A 23,985-nucleotide genomic window follows, 5' to 3' on the forward strand; every position below is an offset into this window, starting at 1 on the left:
TAGTAACCCCTGATGAAGAGAATTCTGCATGAAAAAATGCATTTTGGGGCATTTTCTGGACATATAATAATTAATTTGAAGCAGAAAACAATTGTCTTGCATAGAAAATAACATTTTCTGCACAGAAAACATTACGTTATTTTCTGTGTGAAATGAAAATTCATGTGCAAATTTTTTTGCACAGACTAAGTAGCAAATTGTAAATAACATTTAGAAACTATGAGGTCTTTGATGATTTTCTCACAGTGAGGATAAACATTATTTAAAAAAAACATTTGTCCTTGCCTGTAAGAATGACATTTATGAAGATTTACACCCTTGTGATGTTGTCTCATGAGAATTTCTGTTACTGATCGCAGTCTAGAGGCATATCAAATTGATTTGACTCTTCAATTCAGTGAAGAGAACTGCACTGTGCTCTTAATTTGGATAAGGACTGTTTAGGAATTGTCTTCACCTGATTTTAAACATTTTATATGTACACTTCATGTTTTAAATGCTTTTATCTATTTATCTTGCCTTGGCGTCCATTATGATTTAGAAATGCGAGATAAGAATGCATGCATACTTTCATACATTCATACATACATACAACTTCTGGCCCCTGAGATGTGCATTATAACTGCAATTGCCTTGTCACAATTCAGACAATTGTTATAGCTAAACTTAGAATATTCTGAATTTCACGTGCCCATCAACATTTCACAGATGAAAGCAAGAACATCTGTGACCAAGTAAAATCAGAGTTTGATCAAGATGAAAACATAGCAAATAAGGAAGGACACATAAGCTAGGAAAAGTTGCAGCAGTTTGCTTTTGCCTTACTGGAAGAACAAATCTTCATCTCTTCTCTCCTCTCTGCTGAATTAATTGAGTGCCAACTGCTTTTATGCTTCACATGAAACAAGCCAAGGGACAAAGGAAGAAATGAAGAGGAAAAGAGCTTGGACATTTTAAAAGCAGCTGAAAAAGTGGGTTGACAGAGGATTAATCTGGACTGTTGTGGTCAAATCAGGATAGTTTGAGGATATTTCATGATGTTTGACATTCAGTTTAAATCCTTTGGATTATAAGAATTCAGGAGATTCAGGTTCATATCTGAAACATTTATGCATTCTGAGTATGTGATAGTAGCTGGCTGTAGACAATAATTTATTATCTAACTAGAGTAGACCCTCATCTTTCATTGGAGTTAGGAACACAGGACAAAAGTAGGAAAACCTTGGATATTTTTAAAAACACTTTTTAAAAACATTTCTATGATCTCTAGTGCAATTCTATGGTCATCTTCCAGTGGATCGTGACCCAAGAATCACACTGAAGGACCCACACATGCTTACAGAAATATGCTCTCTAGGAATCTCTAGACCAGTGGTTCTCAACCTGTGGGTCTCCAGGTGTTTTGGCCTACAACTCCCAGAAATCCCAGCCAGTTTACCAGCTGTTGGGATTTCTGGGCATTGAAGGCCAAAACATCTGGGGACCCACAGGTTGAGAACCACTGCTCTAGACCCACCGGTGCAACTCCATGGTCAACTTTTGCTAGAAGCTGATTATTTGATTGTGCTGCAGGACATAGAGATTCCCAGAAAGAACATATTAATCAAATCCTCAAAAGTTAAACCCACAAATGTACCTTCCTTGGCATCCCATTTCCTCAGCATCACTGCTAGACTCCTAGAGGAATCTGTCCCTAGATGAGCAGCCTGTCAAAACTAGCCCCGTATTTCCTCTGCTCTCTCTCATTGAATCTTCCCTCTGCTAATCTGAACCATGGTTCCTCTGGAAAGTGTGTGTGTCAGTGAATATACTCACGCATGCAGTCCCCTCCATACCATCCTGCTCTGCATTCAGCGCAGTAGACACCCTTGATGTAGAAGTTGTCCAGGGTTCCTCCCCAGGATCCATTGCGGCAGGACTTGCAGTTCTCAAAGATCATGCAGCCTAGAAGTAGAGACAAGCCACTGGGTTTTGGTGAATTTACCTATGTCAGTAATAATTTTTCTATTTAAGAAAAAGATGCTTGAAAATGTATGTCCTCTTGGGAGAATATCTGTGGTTTGATGCCACAAAACGCTGCAATGGTTTGTTGACTGAAATAAAGGCTACTTACTGACTGACCGACTGACTGGTTGACAAAACGCAGCTTGAAAAAGGTGTTCAGAGCCACATGTATGTACTCATACATGTGTATGTACATATTGTTGTATGTTTTCAAATCATTTCCAAATTATGCTCTCACAGGGTTATCTGGGGCTGAAAGTGTGTGGCTCACCCAAGGTCACCCAGTGGATTTCTATGGCTGAGTTGGGAATCAAACCTTCACGTCCAGAGTCATAATAGAATGCTCAAACCACTTCAATGCACACTTATTTATAAACCTCATGTAAATACAGATCTAATCATTAGTTTTGCTGTTATAGTTTTGGTAGGCAACACAATTGATGGCTATTTCTGTTATTGATCCCACTAATGAAAACTACTGTTTGTGCAGGATTGATCTCGCCAATGTATCCATGTATGTATGCAAGTCATTTGAAGGTGACATCTTAACCAGCTTTCTTCATAAAATTAAGGAATAAATATGTAGTACAGTAGTTGTACATTTCTATAGCAGCATACAGAATCATCAAAACAGCAACACTATTTGGAGCCAACCAAAAATGCACAATACATAATATAAGTTTATCAGACAAAGAGTCATAGGTCTACACTTTGTCAATATGTTATTTGGTTGCCGTCACTTAAGATGGTCTGGAGCAGTGGTTCTCAACCTGGGGGTCCCCAGGTGTTTTGGCCTACAACTCCCAGAAATCCCAGCCAGTTTACCAGCTGTTAGAATTTCTGGGAGTTGAAGGCCAAAACATCTGGGTACCCACAGGTTGAGAACCACTGGTCTGGAGTGACATCCATGCAGGCAGAAGCCACTCTCCACTTTTACTAAAGGTAGCTCCTACAGATGAAAATGAAATGCAAATGTATTCCAAAGATATGTAAGAGCCGTGGACCAAAAATGGCAATAGAATCAGTTCCAAAGCAAAATTCTCCACTTCAGAGTATCTTGAATAGTTCAGCATTCACATTCTATTCTCAGCCTCTGAACAAGCTAATATTCAATGTCCAAAATGAAATACTACCGATACAGGATATTGACAAAGCATAGTTCTAAACTACTGAGCTTTATTTGCCACAAAGGAGTGATTCAAATACAGCTGACTTACAACTGTGGATAAAACAAGCAAAAGATAATACTCTACAGCTGAAAGACTACCGGGTTATGTTTGTGCCAAGCAGCAGCAATAAGTGATAAAAGATTATGGGTCTGGTTAGATACTGGCTGGAAAAACATAGTTTGTCCTAATCTACTCCTAGTTCCTTGGCTTCAAGATAGTGAGACTCTTGAACAAAACAAGATGTTATGCTAGAATAACAACATAATTCTGCCTTTAATTAATACTCCCATTGAGGATCTGAATATTCCTCTTAAGTAATATATAGACCAGAATGTAGATCCAAGGGAATGTAGATTCCACACTGTAGAATTAATGCAGTTTGACACCACAAACTGCCATGACTGAATGTTATGGAATCATGAGAGTTATAATTTTACAAGGTATTTAAACATCTATGCCAAAAATTGCAAGGCTCTCACCAAACTACAAATCCCAGGATTCTATAACAGTGAGCCATGAAAGTTAAAACAGTTTAAAACTTCATTAATTCTATAGTGTCAATTCACACCCCCCCCCCCAAAAAAAAGATTCTGAATTATTCCTAATAGAAATATATATTCTCCATGGCTGTTACTTTCTTCTCCCTTTGTCTTTAAATATTGTTTTTCCCACATGCTTCTGCTGAGTCTGAACTTAGCAACTGTGTTCTTCTAATCTTTAACAAGGCAGTGAGCAAACTGGGCCTTGGACTAAGAAAATAAAATCTCCATCTAGTCTTGAAGCCAACAATGACTTTACTCTCTGGAGGGTTTCCAGGTATGTAGGGAGAAATCCTGGAAACTTTCAGCTCCTGGTGTGAGTTTCTATTACTAGGAAAGGGAACACGCTAACGGCAATATGCTAAATGCATTAAGTCTCATCAGCACAGTAAGCCGTTTGTATTGGCACCCACCCATCCTGCGGGAAGAGGAAAAAAAAAACTATTCATCATCACAGCCTGGCAAGCAAAACACATTACATGTGCCACCTACCGACAAGTAGAGTCATTGCATGTGTGCAGGCAGGATGGATGCCCAATGGGTAGAAAGTATCAAAGCAGTAAAACAGATTTACCTGGATGGATGAGGCAGGAGTCGCACTCATTGTCTTCGTTCCTGCAGCAGGGGATGGTGTAACCTACCACTTCTTTCTGTCCAGGACACACACACTTGATCTGATCGTACTCACAACACTCTCGACACATGATATTCCACTCAGCTCCTGGACAGTTTTCATTGATCACTGTATACTCTGCAGAAAAGAAAGAGAGTGTGTGGGATAGAGGGCAGAGCTCATGACTGGCAGAGCATAATTCATTCCATTGTGAGACAAACAGCATATTACGTGGGAGACATTGAAACTTCCTTACTTCCCTCCATCTTTCCTTCTGAAATGCTGCAATGGGGCAGCTTAAAGCAGCAAGGTGAAGCTAGTTGACCAGTTACCCCATGCCAGAAGTGTCCATCTACCCCTAAGCAGCTATATGGTTTAAAGAAAATCGAATCATACATTTATAGAGATGGAAGGAATATTTATTTATCTATTTGTCTGTTTGCTCTTTATCACAGAAACATAGAATTGGAAGCGATCACAAGGTCCCTCCTATCCACACAGGAAAAAATGCCTTTCTGCCAAAGCAATAGCCTTAACATAAAGCTAAATTAAAACCACATGCAATCAAAACATAAAAGGAAATCTGACACTTCAGTAAATGAAACAACACTCCAATTCAACTACAACCAAATAAAAAGGGCAAAGGTAAATCTGATTTAAAACATTTTTGTCAAGAAAGGAGGGGGCTAACTGTGTTTGAAAATGACCTTTTCTATAAAGGAACTATGCAGAGACCATTTAGACTGGGAAAACAGTATGGGCTGCTGGACTAACTGAAATAATGTATTTGTGGCTGACAATCTTGATATAAGTGAATCTGTTGTGTATTTTTGTCCAAATTTTAAAGAATTGGGGCTGATCTTTGTCTTCCAGGACAGGTTCAGCATCTTCAACTGTTATTTTAAAATTGCATTTAAGCCAGAATGGATTCAAAGTCCCCTTGCCATTGGAAGTACCAACTGTCACTGTCCCAATTGCTCCATGGTGTTTTAAAATGAAACACTCATGAGGCACTCATGGCTTTTCAATTTATGTATTTATTTTGTGTCAAAAGCATTGCATAATAAATAAGTTTAAAAGCGATAAAATAAAGGAATCACAATCAGCTAAATGGTTTTAGACCAAAAGTGGGTAACAGCAATCGCATTGTCCGTAGCTTTAAACAACTCCTCCTCTGTGCATGAGGCAGGGCATTGTGGGCAAGCATACAGCTGCTGAGTTGTTTGTTCTGCTCCACAGTCACAAAAGGTGGAGGATTCCTCCAGGTAATGCCATCTTGCCAAGTTGTCTTTTGATCTGCCCACTCTGCTTCTCAGTCTATTTAGGGACTTCCAAGTTGCCCATTCTTGGTTTGCCCCTGGAGACAGACCCTCATGGGGGGCCATCCAGTTGGGATTGCCTGGTTTAGCTGCCCAGAGGGACACCCTTGCTGTTGCTGGAGGAGCATCAAGAGGAGTGGTGGTTCTCATGAAGCTCCTCCTTGACCTGAGTCTACTGGGAGGAGGCTGATAGTCACGCAGTGGGTGGCTATCACAAAGTTCGACCTTATTTCTCTCACTCTTAGTAGCAACTTCCCGTCGCACATCGGGGGGGGGGGGGGCAATGCCAGCTAGCTTATAGAGTTTATCAACATGTGTAAGTTTAAGGCATCCTGTGATTGTTCTACATGTTTCGTTCAGTGCTATGTCCACCTGCTTCACATGGACAGACTTGGGCCAAACAGGGGGACACGGAAAGAGCCTCCTCAAAGACTGAGTAAATCCAGTCGGGCGTCCCCTGGGCAACGTTTCTTGTAAACAGCCAATCTTTCCAATCCAAAAGCATTGCATCACTTTTAAACATTTTTAATGGCTTTTCAATGACACCTAATGATCCCTTTTATAAATCCCTGAAAGTACATAAGATGTATTATATACACAGAGAGTGTATCTTCACTAAAATTAATCCATTTTGGCACCACATTAACAGTAGTGGTTCAATGCTATGGAATCCTGGGATTTGCTGTTTGATGGAATGTCAGCTCATTTTCACAGAGAAGGCTAAACACCTTGTAAAACTACAACTCCCAAGATTCCACAGCATTGAGCTGTGGCAGTTAAAGCGGCGTCAAACTACATTAATTCTACAAATGCACCCAGAGTCTGGTTCCAACCACTATGTCCATTTTGTAAGCATTGGTGTCAGAACTAACATTACACTGAATTATTTCATTTTAAAAAGGTGTTCACATAAAAACGTTGAGTGAAATATACAATGATCCCTCGATATCCACTGGGGTTTGTTTCTACGATCCTCCATGAATACCAAAATCAGTGGATATTCAGGTTCCATTATATACAATGGTATAGTTAAATGCTGTCCTTTATATAAAACAGCAAAAGCAGATTCTTGGATTTGTTTTCTTGAATATTTTTTTCAGTCACGCAATACATTTGAAAGTTCCCTGCATGAGGAAAGAGCTGATGCTTATTTCAAGGGGGTAAAAAAGTGGACCTACACCTTGCACCTACAATGTGGATCACATCTTCTTTTATCACCACAGCATGAAATTGTTTCTTTAGGCTGAACATTGAAACAAGTGCAGCAAAATCACACAACTTCCAGGTTTTTTAGTTCAGCAAGCCAGCCTAATCAAAGTCACCTTGCCAGCCTAGTAGGCAAATTATCAAAAGCCTCACTGATGTGTGATCAAAAGGGAAAGAGAAAGAAGCTGATCTTATATTCAAAGAAAAGGGAGCTTTTTGTCAAATATCTAGTGTTGGAACCAAGTGGCTTTGTTTGACAGAATCTGGTATCTGATCCAAACAGTATCATGATATAATGGGAATGGTGGGGCCAAAATGTGGAATTGTTTTCAGAATATGATTCCCAGGATTGGGCCACACTTGCCAGAGGCTTCTGGGAGTTATGTTTTTGAGTTTTGTGTGGCACACATTATTCCACACATATGTTGTCCATATTTGTGTGGTTATTGGAAAATGGTTGGTCGTACCGTAGTTTGTTCCTTCTGAAACATATCATTTGTGAGCAGCTTCAAAAAATGAAAAAGGACCAGCAGTTAACTTCTCAAGCAGTTGTACTCAGAAGAAAGGCTTTAAAAGTAAATGGACTTCCAATTTCCATAATCTTGATGATAGAGTTCTAGGAAGTTGAAGTCATGGCCGGTTGGTAATGGAAGCCCATGAAGCCGCCGCTTCGGGCACAGTCCTTGCTGGGCACTCTCACTGCAGTGGCGGCGGCGGCAGAGACCATTGGGACGCTTGCTACGGAACAAGGAAGTCCTTGCTATTCTCATGAGATTTCATGAGATTTCTGCGAAATCTCGCGAGAATAGCAAGGACTTCCTGGAGTTCCATGGCTGGAGAGCGCACTGCCGCTGCTGCCACCAGTAAGTTGGGGGGGTGTAATTTCGGGGGGGTACGCGGCCCTAGGTTTGCGTACATAGTGAAAAAACCTAGGGCCACTGCTGGTTGAAGTCTACCATAATCTGGAACCCCCTCCCCTAAGAACTCTTGTTCTGGACAACTTGAAACTCACAAAACCAAAATCAACTCCTAGCCAAGAGTAGCAATAGTGTGCACTCCACTTTGTTTGTACATCTCATGTTATGAATGTTTATTCTAATAACTCTGGTGGATCACAACTAGCCCTAAACATGGTTGTTCTTGTACTAAAGAATTGCCACTTCACTATTAGGTTCTTTTTTCTCCTTGCAGGGGAAAATACCCTGTTTCCCCAAGAATAAGACTTACCCCAAAATCCCTAGCATGTTTTTTCAAGATTTTAGAGGATGCTCGAAATATAAGTCCTACTTCAAAAATAAGCCATAATAACAGTTTATTTTAAAAGCTAATTTAAATGGTGTCCAGGCAGCTGTACATTTAAAAAGTAAACTCAATTGGCAATAGAATGTAGCAGCACATAAACCCTTAATCAAGGAAAGCAACCCCCTCCCAAAAGAATCGTACTCAAAAAACCTCAAGAAATCCAAAACAATAAAGGTTGGCCAGTGATGGGCTCTCACACACAGATCGGGTAGGCTGGCATCACTCCTGTCACAGGCGTGTTACCTGCTGCCAGGCCCCTTGGCATTCCAGCTGCTCTCTTCCATGTTCCACTGCAGCCAAGTGCCATGGTTGGCTCCCCCGGTTACAGAAGCAGCCACCGTACTCTAATATAATGGGCTTGGGAGTGGAGTGATGCCAGTGAGACTATCCGATCTGTATGTGAGAGCCCGGGACTTACCAATCCTTATTGTTTAGGTCTCTTGATGTGTTTTGAGTGCGATTCTTTTGCGGGTGTCTGCGTTCCTTGGTAAAGGATTTATCCACCATTTACTATGGTACAATAATGTATGTAAACAAGAAACATAATGGCATGATTATCTGAATAAACGTTGACTGTTTTGTTCAAGAATAAATGTAGATTGTTGTTCTTGGAAAAATAATACACCCCCTGAAAATAAGCCCTAATGCATATTTTGGAGCAGCAATTAATGTAAGACCCTGTCTTATGTTTGGGAAAATGGGTATGCCTGTTTTGTCACAGCCCATAGGAATGAAAAACTCAGTGTCTTGAGATTTGCTAACAAATGGGAACACAACAAGGTATTTTAGGATGACTACTGTGTAGATTACATGAACCTAACATACAGGTCTCCAAAGCTACGATACAAAATGTGTCTAAGAGAAAACATTTAGAAATACTGTACAGCCTTCACTTCACCTGGTTTTTATTTAATGTTGTATTGATTTAAGTGTTGGACTAGGATTTTCAGAGACCAGGGTTCAAATCCCTATTCAGCCATTGAAACCCACTGGGTGAACTTGGGAAATCAAACTCTCTCCATCTCAGATGAAGGCAATGACAAATCCTATCTGAAGAAAACTTGCCAAGAAAAAAAAAGCCTTAGAGCTGCTCAGAAAAGCTGATCAGAAAAGTAAAAAATCTCTTGAAGGCACAAGTGGTGTTCTGATCTTCTTAAAAACAGTTCCTACCATGTATTTCTTTTATATAGTAATATTTACATTATTACTGCAAGATGAGAAATCAGCTAAACACTAGGCTGTCATGTTGGTTTCACAGCCTTATTATTTTCCTCTCCTTCCACCCTTTGCTCTGCTTTACCATCTAGCCTGAGGAATGATCACAGAGAATATGAAATATTGTACATTATTTGTGACCTCAGTGCCCTAATGTGGATTTTGAAGTCTTGTTATTGTTTATCATTTTTTATGTTTTATCTCTTAGAGCTGAAATTGAGCCATTAATATGCTGTCTTCTGTCCTCATTATCACATGTTTACCTGTGAGCTGTTTTTAATGTAATTCCGTGAAAATGCAATTTTAGGTTTATCTACACAAAAATGTCTCATTGTTTTGGTAGAGACCTACTTCCAGATTAGTGTGTATGGAATTGCAGCCTGAGTTTTTCAACCAAGCAAATCCTTCCAGTTTCCTTTTTATTTTAAAAAATTAAACAGCTAAAAATCTGGCTGTCAGTAAAGAGACCATTTCTGCCCATTCCTTCATCCTTCCATTTGTGTGCTGTCTATATTCAGCAAATTGAAATTTAATGAGCTGACAATACTGTCCGGGTGTCCTTCAATCAACAGAAAGACCCCAAGACTGTCTTGTGGAGCCTAGAGATATGAAATGAAAAGACGATTGCAGAGGAAAGAAATGAGAAAAACTTAATGAGACTCCCCATTTATTTTTTCACAGCAGCAGAATCGTCTTTTTTTGCTTTGGGTTCCCTGCTGTTTTCGACCTGGATTTCTTGTAATGCTTGCAAAATAGCCATATCCTAATTTAGGCACAGTAATGAATTTAATCCAGTTCTATACACAAATTCCCAGAAATAAATCCAGCAGAGAAGACCACACTGTTATTAATATTTTTATAATTAGGCTGATTCTGTACATAGAATTATACACACAGGAGTAGGGTTTTTTTTACTGCTTGGCAGGTTGGACCCACAGGTTGAGAACCACTGCCCTACACAATCTATATTTGTATTTGTGAAGGACTTAATCATGGCTATTTTCATGATACCACATCATACCATGGGTGCTTTTCACCATATGACACTGAATGATGAGCTCAAAAAATGGGTGCTGTCTACTCACGTGCACTTCTCCGTGTGAAAAAAACACCATATTTGGAAAGGAAGGCAATGACTGCACATATGAAACCAAAAATAAGACATTCCTGCACTGTTTTGTTGTAGAGATTATGTCACAGGTTCAATCACTGGCATCTCAGTCTACATTCTTTATGTAGAGATAACCAATTGAATTTTTGGATTGTTCATTCCAATGGCAGCTGGTAGATTCCATTTCAGTGGGTCAGTGAATCCCTTCCAGATTTTTGCAGAACTTTAAAGGAGCAATTCTAGGTGGTGTTCCCTATCCCCAAAATATATTCAGCTATTCAGTTCAAACTGAACTGATTTGAAAAGGGAGAGGGCCTTTTCTGCTGTGGCCCCCCGATTGTGGAATTCTCTGCCCGCTGAGATTAGGCAAGCCCCCACACTAGCAGCCTTCAAGAAAGACTTGAAAACATGGCTCTTTCGCTGTGCTTTTGGAGAGTAACCATTTTATATTTCTTTTCCGTTGCTCCCTCTAATATCTATCCTCCAGAATACCCCACTCCCTTATGACCCTGTTCGCTGTGGTTTTTATTTTTTATGTCTTTCTCACCCCGAGTTTTAACTTAATGTTCATGTGGTCTGCCCTTCTTTTCATTGTCTCCTTGTTTTATTTTGTAATGGATATTATTTATTGTATTGCTTATTGTATTGTGATGTGCTGTTCTGTTATATGCTGTTTACATTGTATTGTTTTGGGCATGGCCCCATGTAAGCCGCCCCGAGTCCCCGTTGGGGAGATGGTGGCGGGGTATAAATAAAGTTTATTATTATTATTATTGAAACTGAAATCATTTGTCACTGGCCACTGACACTGAAATCACTAGCCACCACTGATTCAAATTGTTATAACATACGGTAAACACTGGCCAGCATCCTGCTCGTTTCATTTGAATGTGTTAATCACTATAGCATAAAATACACGCATATTGAACCCATGTTTGCCTTCTCATTCCAAAACAAAATACACTAAATACAAAATAAATAGTCAAAGAAATGTACCCACTATGATAAACAAGTGTCTTTTGTCAATTAGAGGAGTGTCATGGTCTAAAAACATCACCTACTTTTAAGTGTGCAAATGTGGTGAGATACACCTCCATCTGTGAAACCTGGATTAAAGTCTTCCTGTATGTTGTTTATGGACAGGTAGCAATATAGTGGAATTGGATGCTGAATTATATATCTTAGGTCACTTCAGCCGTATGGTAAAAGTCAATAATACAGTGAGGACCGTTTAATTTTCCCAATATCTTCAAGGGGAAAATCTTTTGATCCAAGCCTTCAAGTAATTGAAAGGTTTTAAAAATTACGTTTTGTTCTAAAACCTTCCAAATCCCTCAACCAACATAGGAAAAAGGAACTTCTCCAAGCTTGGGTTGATGGAAATTTGTGTGAATGATTGTAGGTTACAGTACTGGTGTGCTCTACTTAAGGTGTGATCCACCATACTAATGCATTTTCAGTATATGATTATAGGAGCTTCCAGTGGCCTAGGGGAGAAAAGCCTTGTGACTTGAAGGTTGGGTTGCTGACCTGAAGGCTGCCAGGTTTGAATCCCACCCAGGGAGAGCGCGGATGAGCTCCCTCTATCAGCTCCAGCTCCATGCGGGGACATGAGAGAAGCCTCCCACAAGGATGGTAAAACATCAAAACATCCGGGCATCCTCTGGGCAACGTCCTTGCAGACGGCCAATTCTCTCACTCCAGAAGCAACTCCGGTTGCTCCTGTTACGAAAAAAAAGTATACGATTTTGCTCTAAATTTACAGGTCCTTGGCCCTGTAAATATTCATTTTATTCCAAAGGGGCACATTCAAATGGAAAATTAAATGTGTAAAAATGAAATTGTCAAGATGTTGGTGTCAATGGAGTGCCAACTTTGCTGGTTGCCTGTTTTGAAGGCTACCTTTTCACAACAGTTTCCTGAAACCAGTGTATGTGTATGGGCACGTCTATATGGACCAGAAACCCCAAATTGGGGCAGAGGTTTCTCCTGGGTGTCCACACAATGGTCTGGGACTTCTGTCCACTAATGTGGGATAAAATAGGTTAATCTTATTTTAGCCTGCAATAGCAGAAGTCAGCGAATGCTCCTGAGTATCTTTGAAACTCTGGAGCAGCCCTAGACTTTGGGGTTGGCATGAACAGCTGGGCAGATGCTAATTTGAATCAGTCCCAATATTCAAATGGACCTGTTGCCATCCCCTTTCCCTGGTGAAAGGAAAAGGTTATGGACTGGACTTTACCTAGGCTGTTTGTAACCACAGCAGTGGCCACAGAGCTCTGGAAAGCTTCTTGCCATCACCAGGCACCTTTGCTAATGTCTTTGAGTAGAGCAAAGTATTGAAATTCTAGACCACAACATGCTACAAAATACATTGAAAACAATTTTAATGTATTTTCTTAGACAAGGAAGTGTCTGTTTTTCCCATCACGGAAATATTTAGGCACTTACATGACTCACACAGCATACCTGTGCCAAACCCCCAGTGCAAGTCTGTCCCAAATTGTAGGGCTGTGAAACATGTGGTGACAGAAGTCCCAGAATAAAATGCATTTTTAGCTTGTCTAGAAAGTGGAGAACAAAAAGGTTGGCACAAACATTACACCACAGAAAGGACAGTGGAAATAATCCATCAACCAGGTTTGAATCCTTAATATAGCCTGCAGCATCTGGTATTTGCTGGTGATCTCTCATCCAAACACTTACCAGGGCTGATCGTGCTTATGGTTCAAGATCATATGGGATCTAGTACCTTTAAGGTATTTAGACCATGGACTGTGTAGCTCTCCAAATATTGCTGAACTGTAATTTTCATTATTTCTCATTATTGACTATGCCAACTTAAACAGAGAATAAAAGTCCAATAACACCTGGAATTTTACAAAGCCCCCATCCCTGGTGTAACTATTTTCTAACTTATTTTAGGAGGGGGGGGAAATACTGTATTGATACAGCAGCCACAGGAAAATTTAATAACTCTGAGAACTCATTCTCTAAGGTGAATAACAGTATCAAAGATCCCAGTTTGACAGAAACATAGCATGGGTAAAAAGAGTAAAACTTACCCTCCTTACCCCCAACCCCACCTCAAACTGTCTTGAAGCTGTCCAAAATGCTGTAAGTGCCATTTACATCACAAAAAAGTTGTCCATTAAAATTGCTTCCAACACTGAAAACCATCTCTCATTTTGCTGAACATCTTGTGGTCATTGCTGGCTAGGTAAGAATAAGAGAATACTCCAAAAGACACACATATTCTTGTCCCATTGTTCCATCATCTATTTAAATATTTTAATAGGAGGCTTTTTTTTTTAAATGGTCATATAAGTAACTTGGAGATTTTTCTTGGAAGAGAAAAGTATGACATAAACTGTTGTTGTTTCCACACATGATACAAGTTTTTGACCTTTCAGCAAATCAGATTGCCTCTCTGGAAGTCCACAAACACGGAGAATTCTTAGTGAGTTGAGGAAAGGAGCAATGTTAAGGCCAAAGTTAGAAAGTTAGTTTTTAGACCACAAATCCCAGAATTCACAAGCTATCTGGAAAAAAACTGGGAATTATTGTACAGAATGTAATTTTTTTTCAGTTTTAACTAAACTGATGTATTGCTTCTCCCCATTGTTCATCGGAACAGTTGTAATACATTTGAGATACTGGAAGATCTTACTCCTGCATTCTGCCTTCGAAGTGTGACTCACTGAGGAGTGGCAGGAGTATTGTATAGGGATTGCCTATACACGGACAACATTCAGCCCATGGTATAAACTGATTTGTTTGGAATGCATCTTTATGAATCATCTTCCTGAACCTCCAAAGAATCCCTAAGTAAACTGAGTACATAAGGGTGTGATCACTATGCAGAGAAATTGTTTTCTTCTGATACATCTTCAATTATGTTCAATATTGAGAAGTGTATAAATACAGATCTGCTACTGAAAATAGAGTGCCTTCTAAAAGTTGATTCTTCACTTTTCCTTGGTGCTGTTTGTAAATCACCATTATGGCCAGGACTGACTTGCTATTTCCAATCAACTTTTTAAGCAGAGGGCCGATTCATGGTCCCTCAGACCGGGCTATAATTTAAAAAAAAAAAAACATGAACAAATTCCTATGCACACTGCACATATCTTATTTGCAGTGCAAAACAAATAATGGAAGAACAATACAATATTTAAAATGTAGAACAATTTTAATTAACATAACCTTACCAGTATTTCAATGATGAGCCTGCTTTTGACTAATGAGATAGTCAAGTTAATTAGACTTGTGTGCCTCAAGTCGTTTCAGACCTAGGACAACCCTAAGTCTACAGTTTAGGGCAGGGGCTGGGCAAATGACTTTGGAGGGCTGTATCCGGCTTGTGGGCCTTTGTTTGGGGACACCTGATGTATGACATAGATTCCAATGGTTTTCCTACTTTTTGGAAGGTTATGTACAGTGAGGGCACAATATCTACAAGGCTTCAATTTCAGGACAGACCACAGATTTGAAAAAATGCAGGCCATGCCCCATATTATTAAATGGTGGCAATGTGAATGTGCATGCTTCATCATGTCCATGGAGCCCCCGATGGTGCATTGGATTAAACTCTTATGACAGTAGGACTGATGACTTAAAGGTTGAGTTGCTGACCTGAAGGTTGCCGGTTCAAATCCAACCCGGGGAGAACGCAGATGAGCTCCCTCTATCAGCTCCAGTTCCATGCAGGAACATGAGAAAAACCTCCACAAAAATGGTAAAAACATCAAAACATCCAAGCATTCCCTGGGCAAGGTCCTTGCAGACAGTCAATTCTCTCACACCAGAAGCAACTTGCAGTTTCTCAAGTGACTCCTGACATGAAAAAAATTGTGTCCATGTCACTGCCATTTACTAATATGCAGCACATTGATCCACAATTGAAAATTGCAAAAACCAGATCCTACAGATTCAGAAGATCCATGGAAAATTTAGCTGAACAATTCCTGAAAGACCACAATTTTCCATCTCTGCTCTATAGCATTCACTGTGTGTCATAAATGGTGGCAACACAGATATCTGGAATGTTCAGAAAGTGTCAAAAGAACTCTTACAAAACAGTTGGGTTCATTCATCAAATGGCTATTAAGACACCTACACTAATTCCAAGATTCTTTTTCTCAGAAGGAAAAGAGGTTAAAATTACCTGAGATTCTAAGCACAAGATGGAGGCAGGGGCCTAATCTCCAAATCACATTCCCAGTCTTTTGAACCCAAAATACACACAAAATACTCTTGTACTCACTTATTTACACTTCTGATGCAGGAACTTAGCATACAAGGCAGGTAAATTGCAATTACAACAGGAAAATAGGGCATTTGGCTGGGGCATCATATGTCATTCCTCTTTTTTTTGTTTCCCCATTTGAGAGATTGTTTGGAAAGTGTTACAAACACAAAACATCCCTTAATGGCATCCTTTTGCAAATAATTTTTTTGAGCTGTCTCCCACAGAGAGAGAACAACAGAAAAAATGGTGCTATATGATAAGTCCTGCTGTTATCCTGCTGTAATTGCAATTTGCCTGCCCTAAGTCATATTGTCCGAAGTGACGTGATACAAGGAAACAATTTGATATTCCATTTTCCCTTCTCCTACCACAAGGAAATACACCCTCTTTTATCATTCATTACTCAGGCAGGGTTCCTGTGACTTAGAGGAAACATGGATAACTGTATATAAGAAGGGAAGGCAGCATATATTCTTCCCTGCACAAAAAGAGCTATATCATTGAGTTTTAATCTCTTTGGGAAGGTTCAAGATTATATAGAAGAGTTTAGGCCCTAGGGTAATTGTTTTCAAGCTGGGGAGAGTGGTCCAAATATTAGTGAACTTCAGATCCTTGAATCCCCAGTCAGCATGCCTAAAGGTCAGGATTCTGGGAGCAGATGTTCAACCATGTCTGGATATTCTCTATTTGAAATCCATTGGCTCACATTTTTTATCTAAATTTCTACCTTCCTCTTCCGGAGCAACTTCTTCATATGTTTGGGAATTTTCCTTCTTTCTCCTTGGCTTATTAAGTCCTGTATTGGTGTGCCTGGAATCCAAATCTATGCACAGTTGTGGAGGAAACAGCAGCAGTAGATAAAACTATGACAAAAGAGAAACAATTCTTTGTGGCCATGGATTGGCAGAGATTTGATGTGGCACCAGCTGGCATCCAGGCTAAATACTTCTCTACCTTCTGTCTCCTTCTCTTTGACATCTCATAAATAAAAATAACTACAGGAAAAGAGGGAAAAGTATTGAGATATTTCTCTATTAAAATGCTCCTTTGTATCCTTCCTTCATAACTCTTTAGGATAAGCTTCCCCAACTTGGCCCCTGCCAGATGTATGAGACTACAACCCCCATCTTCCCCAGAGTGCATCAGCAATAGGTGGTGAGATGATGGAAATCATAGTCCCAAATCGACTGGAAGGGACTCGGTTGTGGAAGGGTTTAAATGCATCTCCAGTATTTATTAATATAGTATTAGATAGTTGTGTTAGTCTGTTACAAGATAAAAAGGGAAAGGTATGCCATGGGCAGAAGGAATCTAGTAACACCTCTGAGACTAAGTGGTTATTTTAGCATGCAAAGAGATCTTGTTGGAGACCGAGAGAATGAAACTGGTAGCTGACACATTTCAGATGCATCCAAGAAAGTAACCTTAGTCTATGAAAACCTATGCTACCAAATTCATTCATTCAGTTAGACTCTAAGGTGCTACAAGATTTCTTTGCATACTGAAATTTCAGACTAACATGGCTATGTCTTTGGTTTCTTTTACCTGGTGCTTTCATGGATGTCAATCTGCTCCTTCAGATTCACTGAATAAAACCATAATCATTTAATTCTCATAGTTTTACCTGAAGATTTCCGGGAACTGAAGAGTGAAGAAGTTACGATTGCTGAGAGACATCTCTTGTCTTTCCTCACATAATTACAGTTTTAAAGAAGGAATCAAAAACAAGATCATGTCAACATGAGGAACGTGGTAGTCATGCCCCTACTCTCTCTTTCACTTTCTTTTCTCAAAAAATATGCAGATGAATAAACATACATACCCTAACTCAGTGGATGTAGCGTACCTAGATTTCAGTAAGGCCTTCGACAAAGTCCCCCATGACCTTCTGGCAAACAAACTAGTAAAATGTGGGCTAGACATAACTACAGTTAGGTGGATCTGTAATTGGCTAAGCGAACGAACCCAAAGGAAAGGGTGCTCACCAATGCGTCGTCTTCATCATGGAAAGAAGTTACAAGTGGGGTGCCGCAGGGTTCCGTCCTGGGCCCGGTTCTGTTTAACATCTTTATTAACGACTAGACAAAGGGTTAGAAGGCATGATCATCAAGTTTACAGATGACACAAAACTGGGAGGGATAGCTAACACTCCAGAAGACAGGAGCAGAATTCAAAACGATCTTGACAGACTAGAGAGATGGGCCGAAACTAACAAAATGAAGTTCAACAGGGATAAATGCAAGATACTTCATTTCGGCAGAAAAAATGGAATGCAAAGATACAGAATGGGGGACGCCTGGCTAGACAGCAGTACATGTGAAAAAGATCTTGGAGTCCTTGTGGACAACAAGTTAAACATAAGCCAGCAATGTGATGCGGCTGCTAAGAAAGCCAATGGGATTTTGGCCTGCATCAATAGGGGTATAGCATCTAGGTCCAGGGAAGTCATGCTCCCCCTCTATTCTGCCTTGGTCAGACCACACCTGGAATACTGTGTCCAATTCTGGGCAATGTAATTGAAGGGAGATGTTGGCAAGCTGGAATGTGTCCAGAGGAGGGCAACTAAAATGATCAAAGGTCTGGAGAACAAGCCCTATGAGGAGAGGCTTAAAGAACTGGGCATGTTTAGCCTGCAGAAGAGAAGGCTAAGAGGAGACATGATAGCCATGTACAAATATGTGAGGGGAAGTCATAGGGAGGAGGGAGCAAGCTTCTTTTCTGCTGCCCTGCAGACTAGGACACGGAACAATGGCTTCAAACTACAGGAAAGGAGATTCCACCTGAACATCAGGAAGAACTTCCTCACTGTGAGGGCTGTTCGGCAGTGGAACTCTCTCCCCCGGGCCGTGGTAGAGGCTCCTTCTTTGGAAGCTTTTAAACAGAGGCTGGATGGCCATCTGTCGGGGGTGCTTTGAATGCGATTTCCTGCTTCTTGGCAGGGGGTTGGACTGGATGGCCCATGCGGTCTCTTCCAACTCTGCTATTCTATGATTCTATGATTTTCAACCTGTAGGTCCCCAGATGTTTTTGGCCTTCAACTCCCAGAAATCCTAACAGCTGGTAAACTGTCTGGGATTTCAGGGAGTTGTAGGCCAAAACACCTAAGGAGCCACAGGTTGAGAACCACTGCACTAGAAGCAGGGTCAGTTTGTTTTTTGCTTCCATATTGTTCTGCCTTAGTACATGACTGTTTGGATTAGTTAGGTGGGATTAATATGAGCAACAAAACATAATCAATGGGGCAGCCCTGCTGCCACACCTTGCCTAAAATGTCTTCCTTAAATCTCTATTTTCTAGCAAACCTTTAGCTGTGAGGTCTCTAGCGGAGCTACTATGCTTGTTAACTGTTTCTACAGTTTCTAGAGGAAGCAAACAGACAAACTATGGAGGCTACATGGCATTGCAGGTACAAATCTTTCATCACCTTTATACACCATCTTGGACACTGCGATCATCAGAGGAGGCCCTTCTCCAGGTCCCACCCCCGCTTCAAGCGTGACTGGGGGGAATGAGAGGGAGAGCCTTCTCCATGACCGCCCCCACCTCTGGAATACCCTCCCTAAAGAAATAAAAATTGCCCCCTCCTTCCTTTCCTTCAAAAGACAATTAAAACTTATTTCTATCATTGGCATATGGAGAGGGAGATGCTTAGAAGTTCACATTCAATCAATATACCTGTTCCAAACGTGTGGCCATACTCTGACTCAGTTGGTTTTGGCTTAATTGGTACCGTTGATCTTGCTGGCGTTATTGGCTGCATAATATTTTAATAACTATTTTAAATGAATGTTAAATGTTGTTTATATAATTTATGTCTAAGTTTGGTTATGTTAGATGTAGATTAAGTGATAGGTTATGATATCATTTAATTTTGGGGTATAATTTGGCTGTGGGTATTTTTTGGGGGGACATGGTTGTTTGTTTTATGTTTCTTATTTATGAATTGGATCTGGCATTGAATGTTTTCCATTTTTTGATGTGAATCCACCCTGAATCCCCTTGGGGATAGAGGGCAGAATATAAATAAAGTTTTTATTATTTATTTATTATTATTACTGTGTTCTAAGTAGGGAATGGGATGGCTCACAGGTATATAAATTCACTCATTCACTCATGCACACAGTATCTTAGTTTGTTCTCATCACTCAGCAATCTCCACTGAGATTACTATTTATCCTCCTTGATTTTGTTGTTCTTATGTGCTTTCAAGTCAACTCCAACATAGAGTGACACTGCAATCAGTTTTCTTGGTAAGACTAATGCAAAGGGGGTTTGCCATTGCTTCTCAGTCTAACAGCTGTATCACACGTCACTTTTATAGAACTATTCCACTTTAATTGCCATGATAACATTATGTGGAATTCGGGCATTTGTGATTTAGGGAGCCCAAGCGCTCTCTGGATGAGAGTTCTAAATTCCTCTTCCCAAACTGCAAATCCCAAGATTCCACAGAACGTTCCTATGTCAATTAAAGTGGAATAATAGAGCTAAAAATGATAGATAGGGCCCTAAGGCTGACGGAATTAGATTTGCCCACAATAATGCAATCAGTTTCTATAGTAAAGAGGGGATTTGAACCCTAGGCCCCATGCACCATTCTAGTTTGCCTGTACTACTACAAGGAACCAGGGAGAACAACCTCTCCCCATAAAGCCCAAATCAGTTCAAATAGGGGGATGGGGTCCCTTTGATTTCAGAGGCTAGCTGCACAGGGTGTAACAAACGGCTGTAGGTTGTATACTCTGGAAATATTCCATGAAGACGGTCTCTTATCCATGGATCTTAGTTTTATTACTAAGATAGAAAAACATTCAGCCTCATTGGTGCTGTGTGCTCACTTTGTAAGAGTGCTGTTGATGTAGCCCACATATGACCCAGTGTCTACATTGAAAACATCTTGGAAGTACAGTAGAGTCTCACTTATCCAACATAAATGGGCCGGCAGAAAGTTGGATAAGTGAATATGTTGGATAATAAGGAGGGATTAAGGAAAAGCCTATTAAACACCAAATTACATTATGATTTTACAAGTTAAGCACCAAAGCGTCATGTTATACTACAAATTTGACAGAAAAAGTAGTTCAATACACAGTAATGCTATGTAGTAATTACTGTAGTTATGAATTTAGCACCAAAATATCACAATGTATTGAAAACGTTGACTACAAAAATGCGTTGGATAATTCAGAACGTTGGATAAGCGAGTGTTCGATAAGTGAGACTCTACTGTAGTATAGAAGTCCAAGAAGCTGTTTTTAGCCTGAAAGAAGCTAGTGTTCTTGCTAAGATAAAATTAGACTAAATTTTGAAGAATGAAATCCCAAGTTAGAGCATTACTTAGTTGTCATAACTACCGTGTGTTGCTCTCTATTTCTACTCCCAGCCCCATACTGAGGTCCTGTTCCTTGTCTTTACCTGACAAAGAAAAAAGATCCTTCAACCTTTGACTGAGGGCACAATGTGGTTTCTGTGTCTACAGAGCTTCATCATGAAGAAAGCACCAGTTTGGGATGTAATAAACTGCAGTGTAAACAAGCCCTTAAGAGGGAGCTGCTCAACTATTTTCTGGAGATGAAAGACTAACCCAAAGTGTACCTAAATTGTACTCTCTTGCCATTCCTAACACATATGCCATCCTACCATAAGCATCGCCCTTGGCTTCTGACAGGCCCAGAACAGAATCTGCCAGCCTTTGAGGAATTGCTCCGGAAATCCATTCTGTTTGACTTCAATACTCTCAAATAGAACAGTAGATCTGATGTATAACCTTACATATGGAGTTATTTATACACACTATGAGCTTCAGCGTATGGAATGTCACAGTGTTTACTTAGTACATGTGGGCTTTTTTTGATGTTGCTGCTCTTGTTCCGTTCTTCAGTCAGACAGTGGCAGGCAGCCTTTGCCATGCAGAAAATATGTGCCTGTAGGTGCATCAACACTGTAGAATTAAAAGTTTAACACCACATTAACATCTATGGCTCAATGCTATGGAAATATGGGAACTGTAGTTTTACAAGGTCTTTAGCTTCTCTGACAAAAAGTGATGGTGCCTTAGCAAACTACAGTGTGGGCCATGGCAGTTAAAGTAGTGCCAAGCTGCATAAATTCTACATTATAGATCAGGCATGGGCAGACTTTGACCCCCCAGGTGTTTTGGACTTCAACTCCCACAATTGCTAACAACCGGTAGACTGTTAGGAATTGTGGGAGTTGAAGTTCAAAACACCTGGAAGGCCGAAGTTTGCCCATGCCTGATATAGATGCATTTACTTGTTTTCAAAACCACTAATGTTATATTAACTTCAGAGTCTTTCAGAATAGAGTCCCTCAGGATACCTGGTGTGAGAGATTGGCTATATATATATATATATATATATATATATATAGCCAATGCACCAGGAACCATATTTCTCCCTACTGTATATAGCCAAACAAAATTTGGCTCCCAATATTAAAAAACATTCTAAAACCAGGGCAGTGAATAAAGAACAACACTCTGAAAAGAGGGGAATTCCAGACAGGAAACAATCTGGGCCAGCTAACACTTTCCAATAAAGGATTCCCCCAGGTAGGAATCAGCCAGGTTTTGAAGCTGGCAAAGCCATTAAATGCTAACCAAGGTAGTTAATTACAACATTCACACATACAAGAGTTCTTTCTCCCACCCTGGACCTTCCACAGATATATAAGCCTCACTGGCCTAGTTTCCAATATACCTCACAACCTCTGAGGATGCCTGCCTTAGATGTGGGCGAAAGGTCAGGAGAGAATGCTTCTGGAACATGGCCATCAGGCCACCATCAGAAATATTTTCCCTTTGAGGTAATGACAAAAAACAAAGCATGAATCAGAAACCCAACGTGGTTTTTGTTTGTTTGTTTGTTTGTTTTCCATTTTCTTCGCGACTTGCTCTAGAAAGAAAGCCAGCCTTTGGGCAACCCAAACAAATGACGCTGGGCAGAGCGGTGGGCTCTGAAAAGTCTCTTGGTTTCTCCTCCTGCTGCTCCTGCTCCTCCTTGGCTTCAGCATCGAAGTGACAAGAGGGAAAGCAGCAAAGGGGGAGGTGGGCGCCTGCAGCCCAGTGGCAAGCCTTAGAATACCATTTCCCCCTCCTTCTCCGCTCTCCCCCCCCCCCCCCCCAATTGCTCGAAAGCCGTCCTGGAAGAACTTGGGGTCCCTCGGCATAAGAGCGCCTTGTGTTCTTTCTGCCTCCTCTGACCGCAAAGAGGGGGAAAGAGGGAGCCGCTGGGCTACTTACGGTACCTCTGGGCAAGCAGGACATGAAGAGGAACTGGAGGAGGGCGGCCAGTCCCAGGTGTGTCCCCAGCGCCAGTGCCATGCTCCTCGGGAGAGAGTGTGCGAGAGGGAGACTGGGGAGACTGGGCTGCTGCTGCTCCTGCGAGGAGGACAAGAGGCGGCCGGGCAGCAGGCGGGCTTGCTTTGGACTAGGACCTCCTCACCAAGTGGAAGGAGGCAGCTCAGATTTCAGACCTCAGCATCATAAGGGGGGTAAGGGGGGGGGGACTACCTTCCAGAGGCTCCTCAGACGGCCAGAAGCTGGGCGATGGAGACGACGTCACACGCATCCCCCCAAAATAAACCCTCTCGGCTGCTCCCTTAACCCTTTCTTCGCCTATCCGTCCCGGCTGATGCCGGGAGGGAAGCGCAAGGGAAGACCAAACACGTAGACAAGTTCAACAGAAAGGATGAAACCATGAAAATGAACAAAATCAGGCTACCAGTATTAAAAACTCTAAAATCAGGACAGTAAATAAAGAACCACACTCAGAGAATTCCAGACAAGAAACAATCAGGGCCAGCTAACACCGCCCAACAAAGGATTCCCCCAGACAAGAAGCAGCCATGCTTTGAAGCTGCAAGGCTGTTCAGTGCTAATTAAGCTGGCCAATTGCAACATTCATGCTTGCCTCCAACAGACAAAAGAGTTATTTCTTCCACCTTGGACATTCCACAGATATATAAACCCCAGGCGCCTAGTTTCCAACAGACCTCAAAACCTAGTAAAACTTCATGCCACTCTTTAGGAGTTTGGGCACATAATGTTTATGGCAACTTCCTGCTTGTACATTTGTGTGTTTATTCACATACTCTCTTTTCCTGCATCACATAGCATTTCCTTTGTTTTCTAGAGTGTCATCTGTTTTCCCATTTCTCTCTCACCCTATGTGAGCTTCCATGAAGCTTGTGTGATATGCTCCAATTCCCTTATACTGCATATTTTTTTCTTTTATG

General features: G+C 40.8%; 1 protein-coding gene across 2 annotated transcripts in view; it reads right to left on the bottom strand.

The window, feature by feature from the left end:
- Window positions 1–23,204, bottom strand: part of pamr1 (peptidase domain containing associated with muscle regeneration 1) — an 85,098-nt gene extending 61,894 nt beyond the window's left edge. Inside the window, exons 1-3 of one of the 2 annotated variants that reach the window (XM_008105936.3) lie at window positions 22,996–23,204; window positions 4,287–4,463; window positions 1,816–1,944 (exon numbers count right to left, since the gene is read on the bottom strand). In XM_008105936.3, the coding sequence (XP_008104143.2) occupies window positions 1,816–1,944; window positions 4,287–4,463; window positions 22,996–23,071 (382 nt within the window). In that variant the 5' untranslated portion in view covers window positions 23,072–23,204. Of the gene's footprint in view, window positions 1–1,815; window positions 1,945–4,286; window positions 4,464–22,990 lie in introns of both variants that reach the window. The other variant, XM_016992617.2, reaches the window with a different exon arrangement.
- Between the last annotated feature and the right edge of the window lie 781 nt (window positions 23,205–23,985).

Source organism: Anolis carolinensis, chromosome 1 (assembly GCF_035594765.1).
Source record: "Anolis carolinensis isolate JA03-04 chromosome 1, rAnoCar3.1.pri, whole genome shotgun sequence".
Lineage (NCBI taxonomy): Eukaryota > Metazoa > Chordata > Lepidosauria > Squamata > Dactyloidae > Anolis > Anolis carolinensis.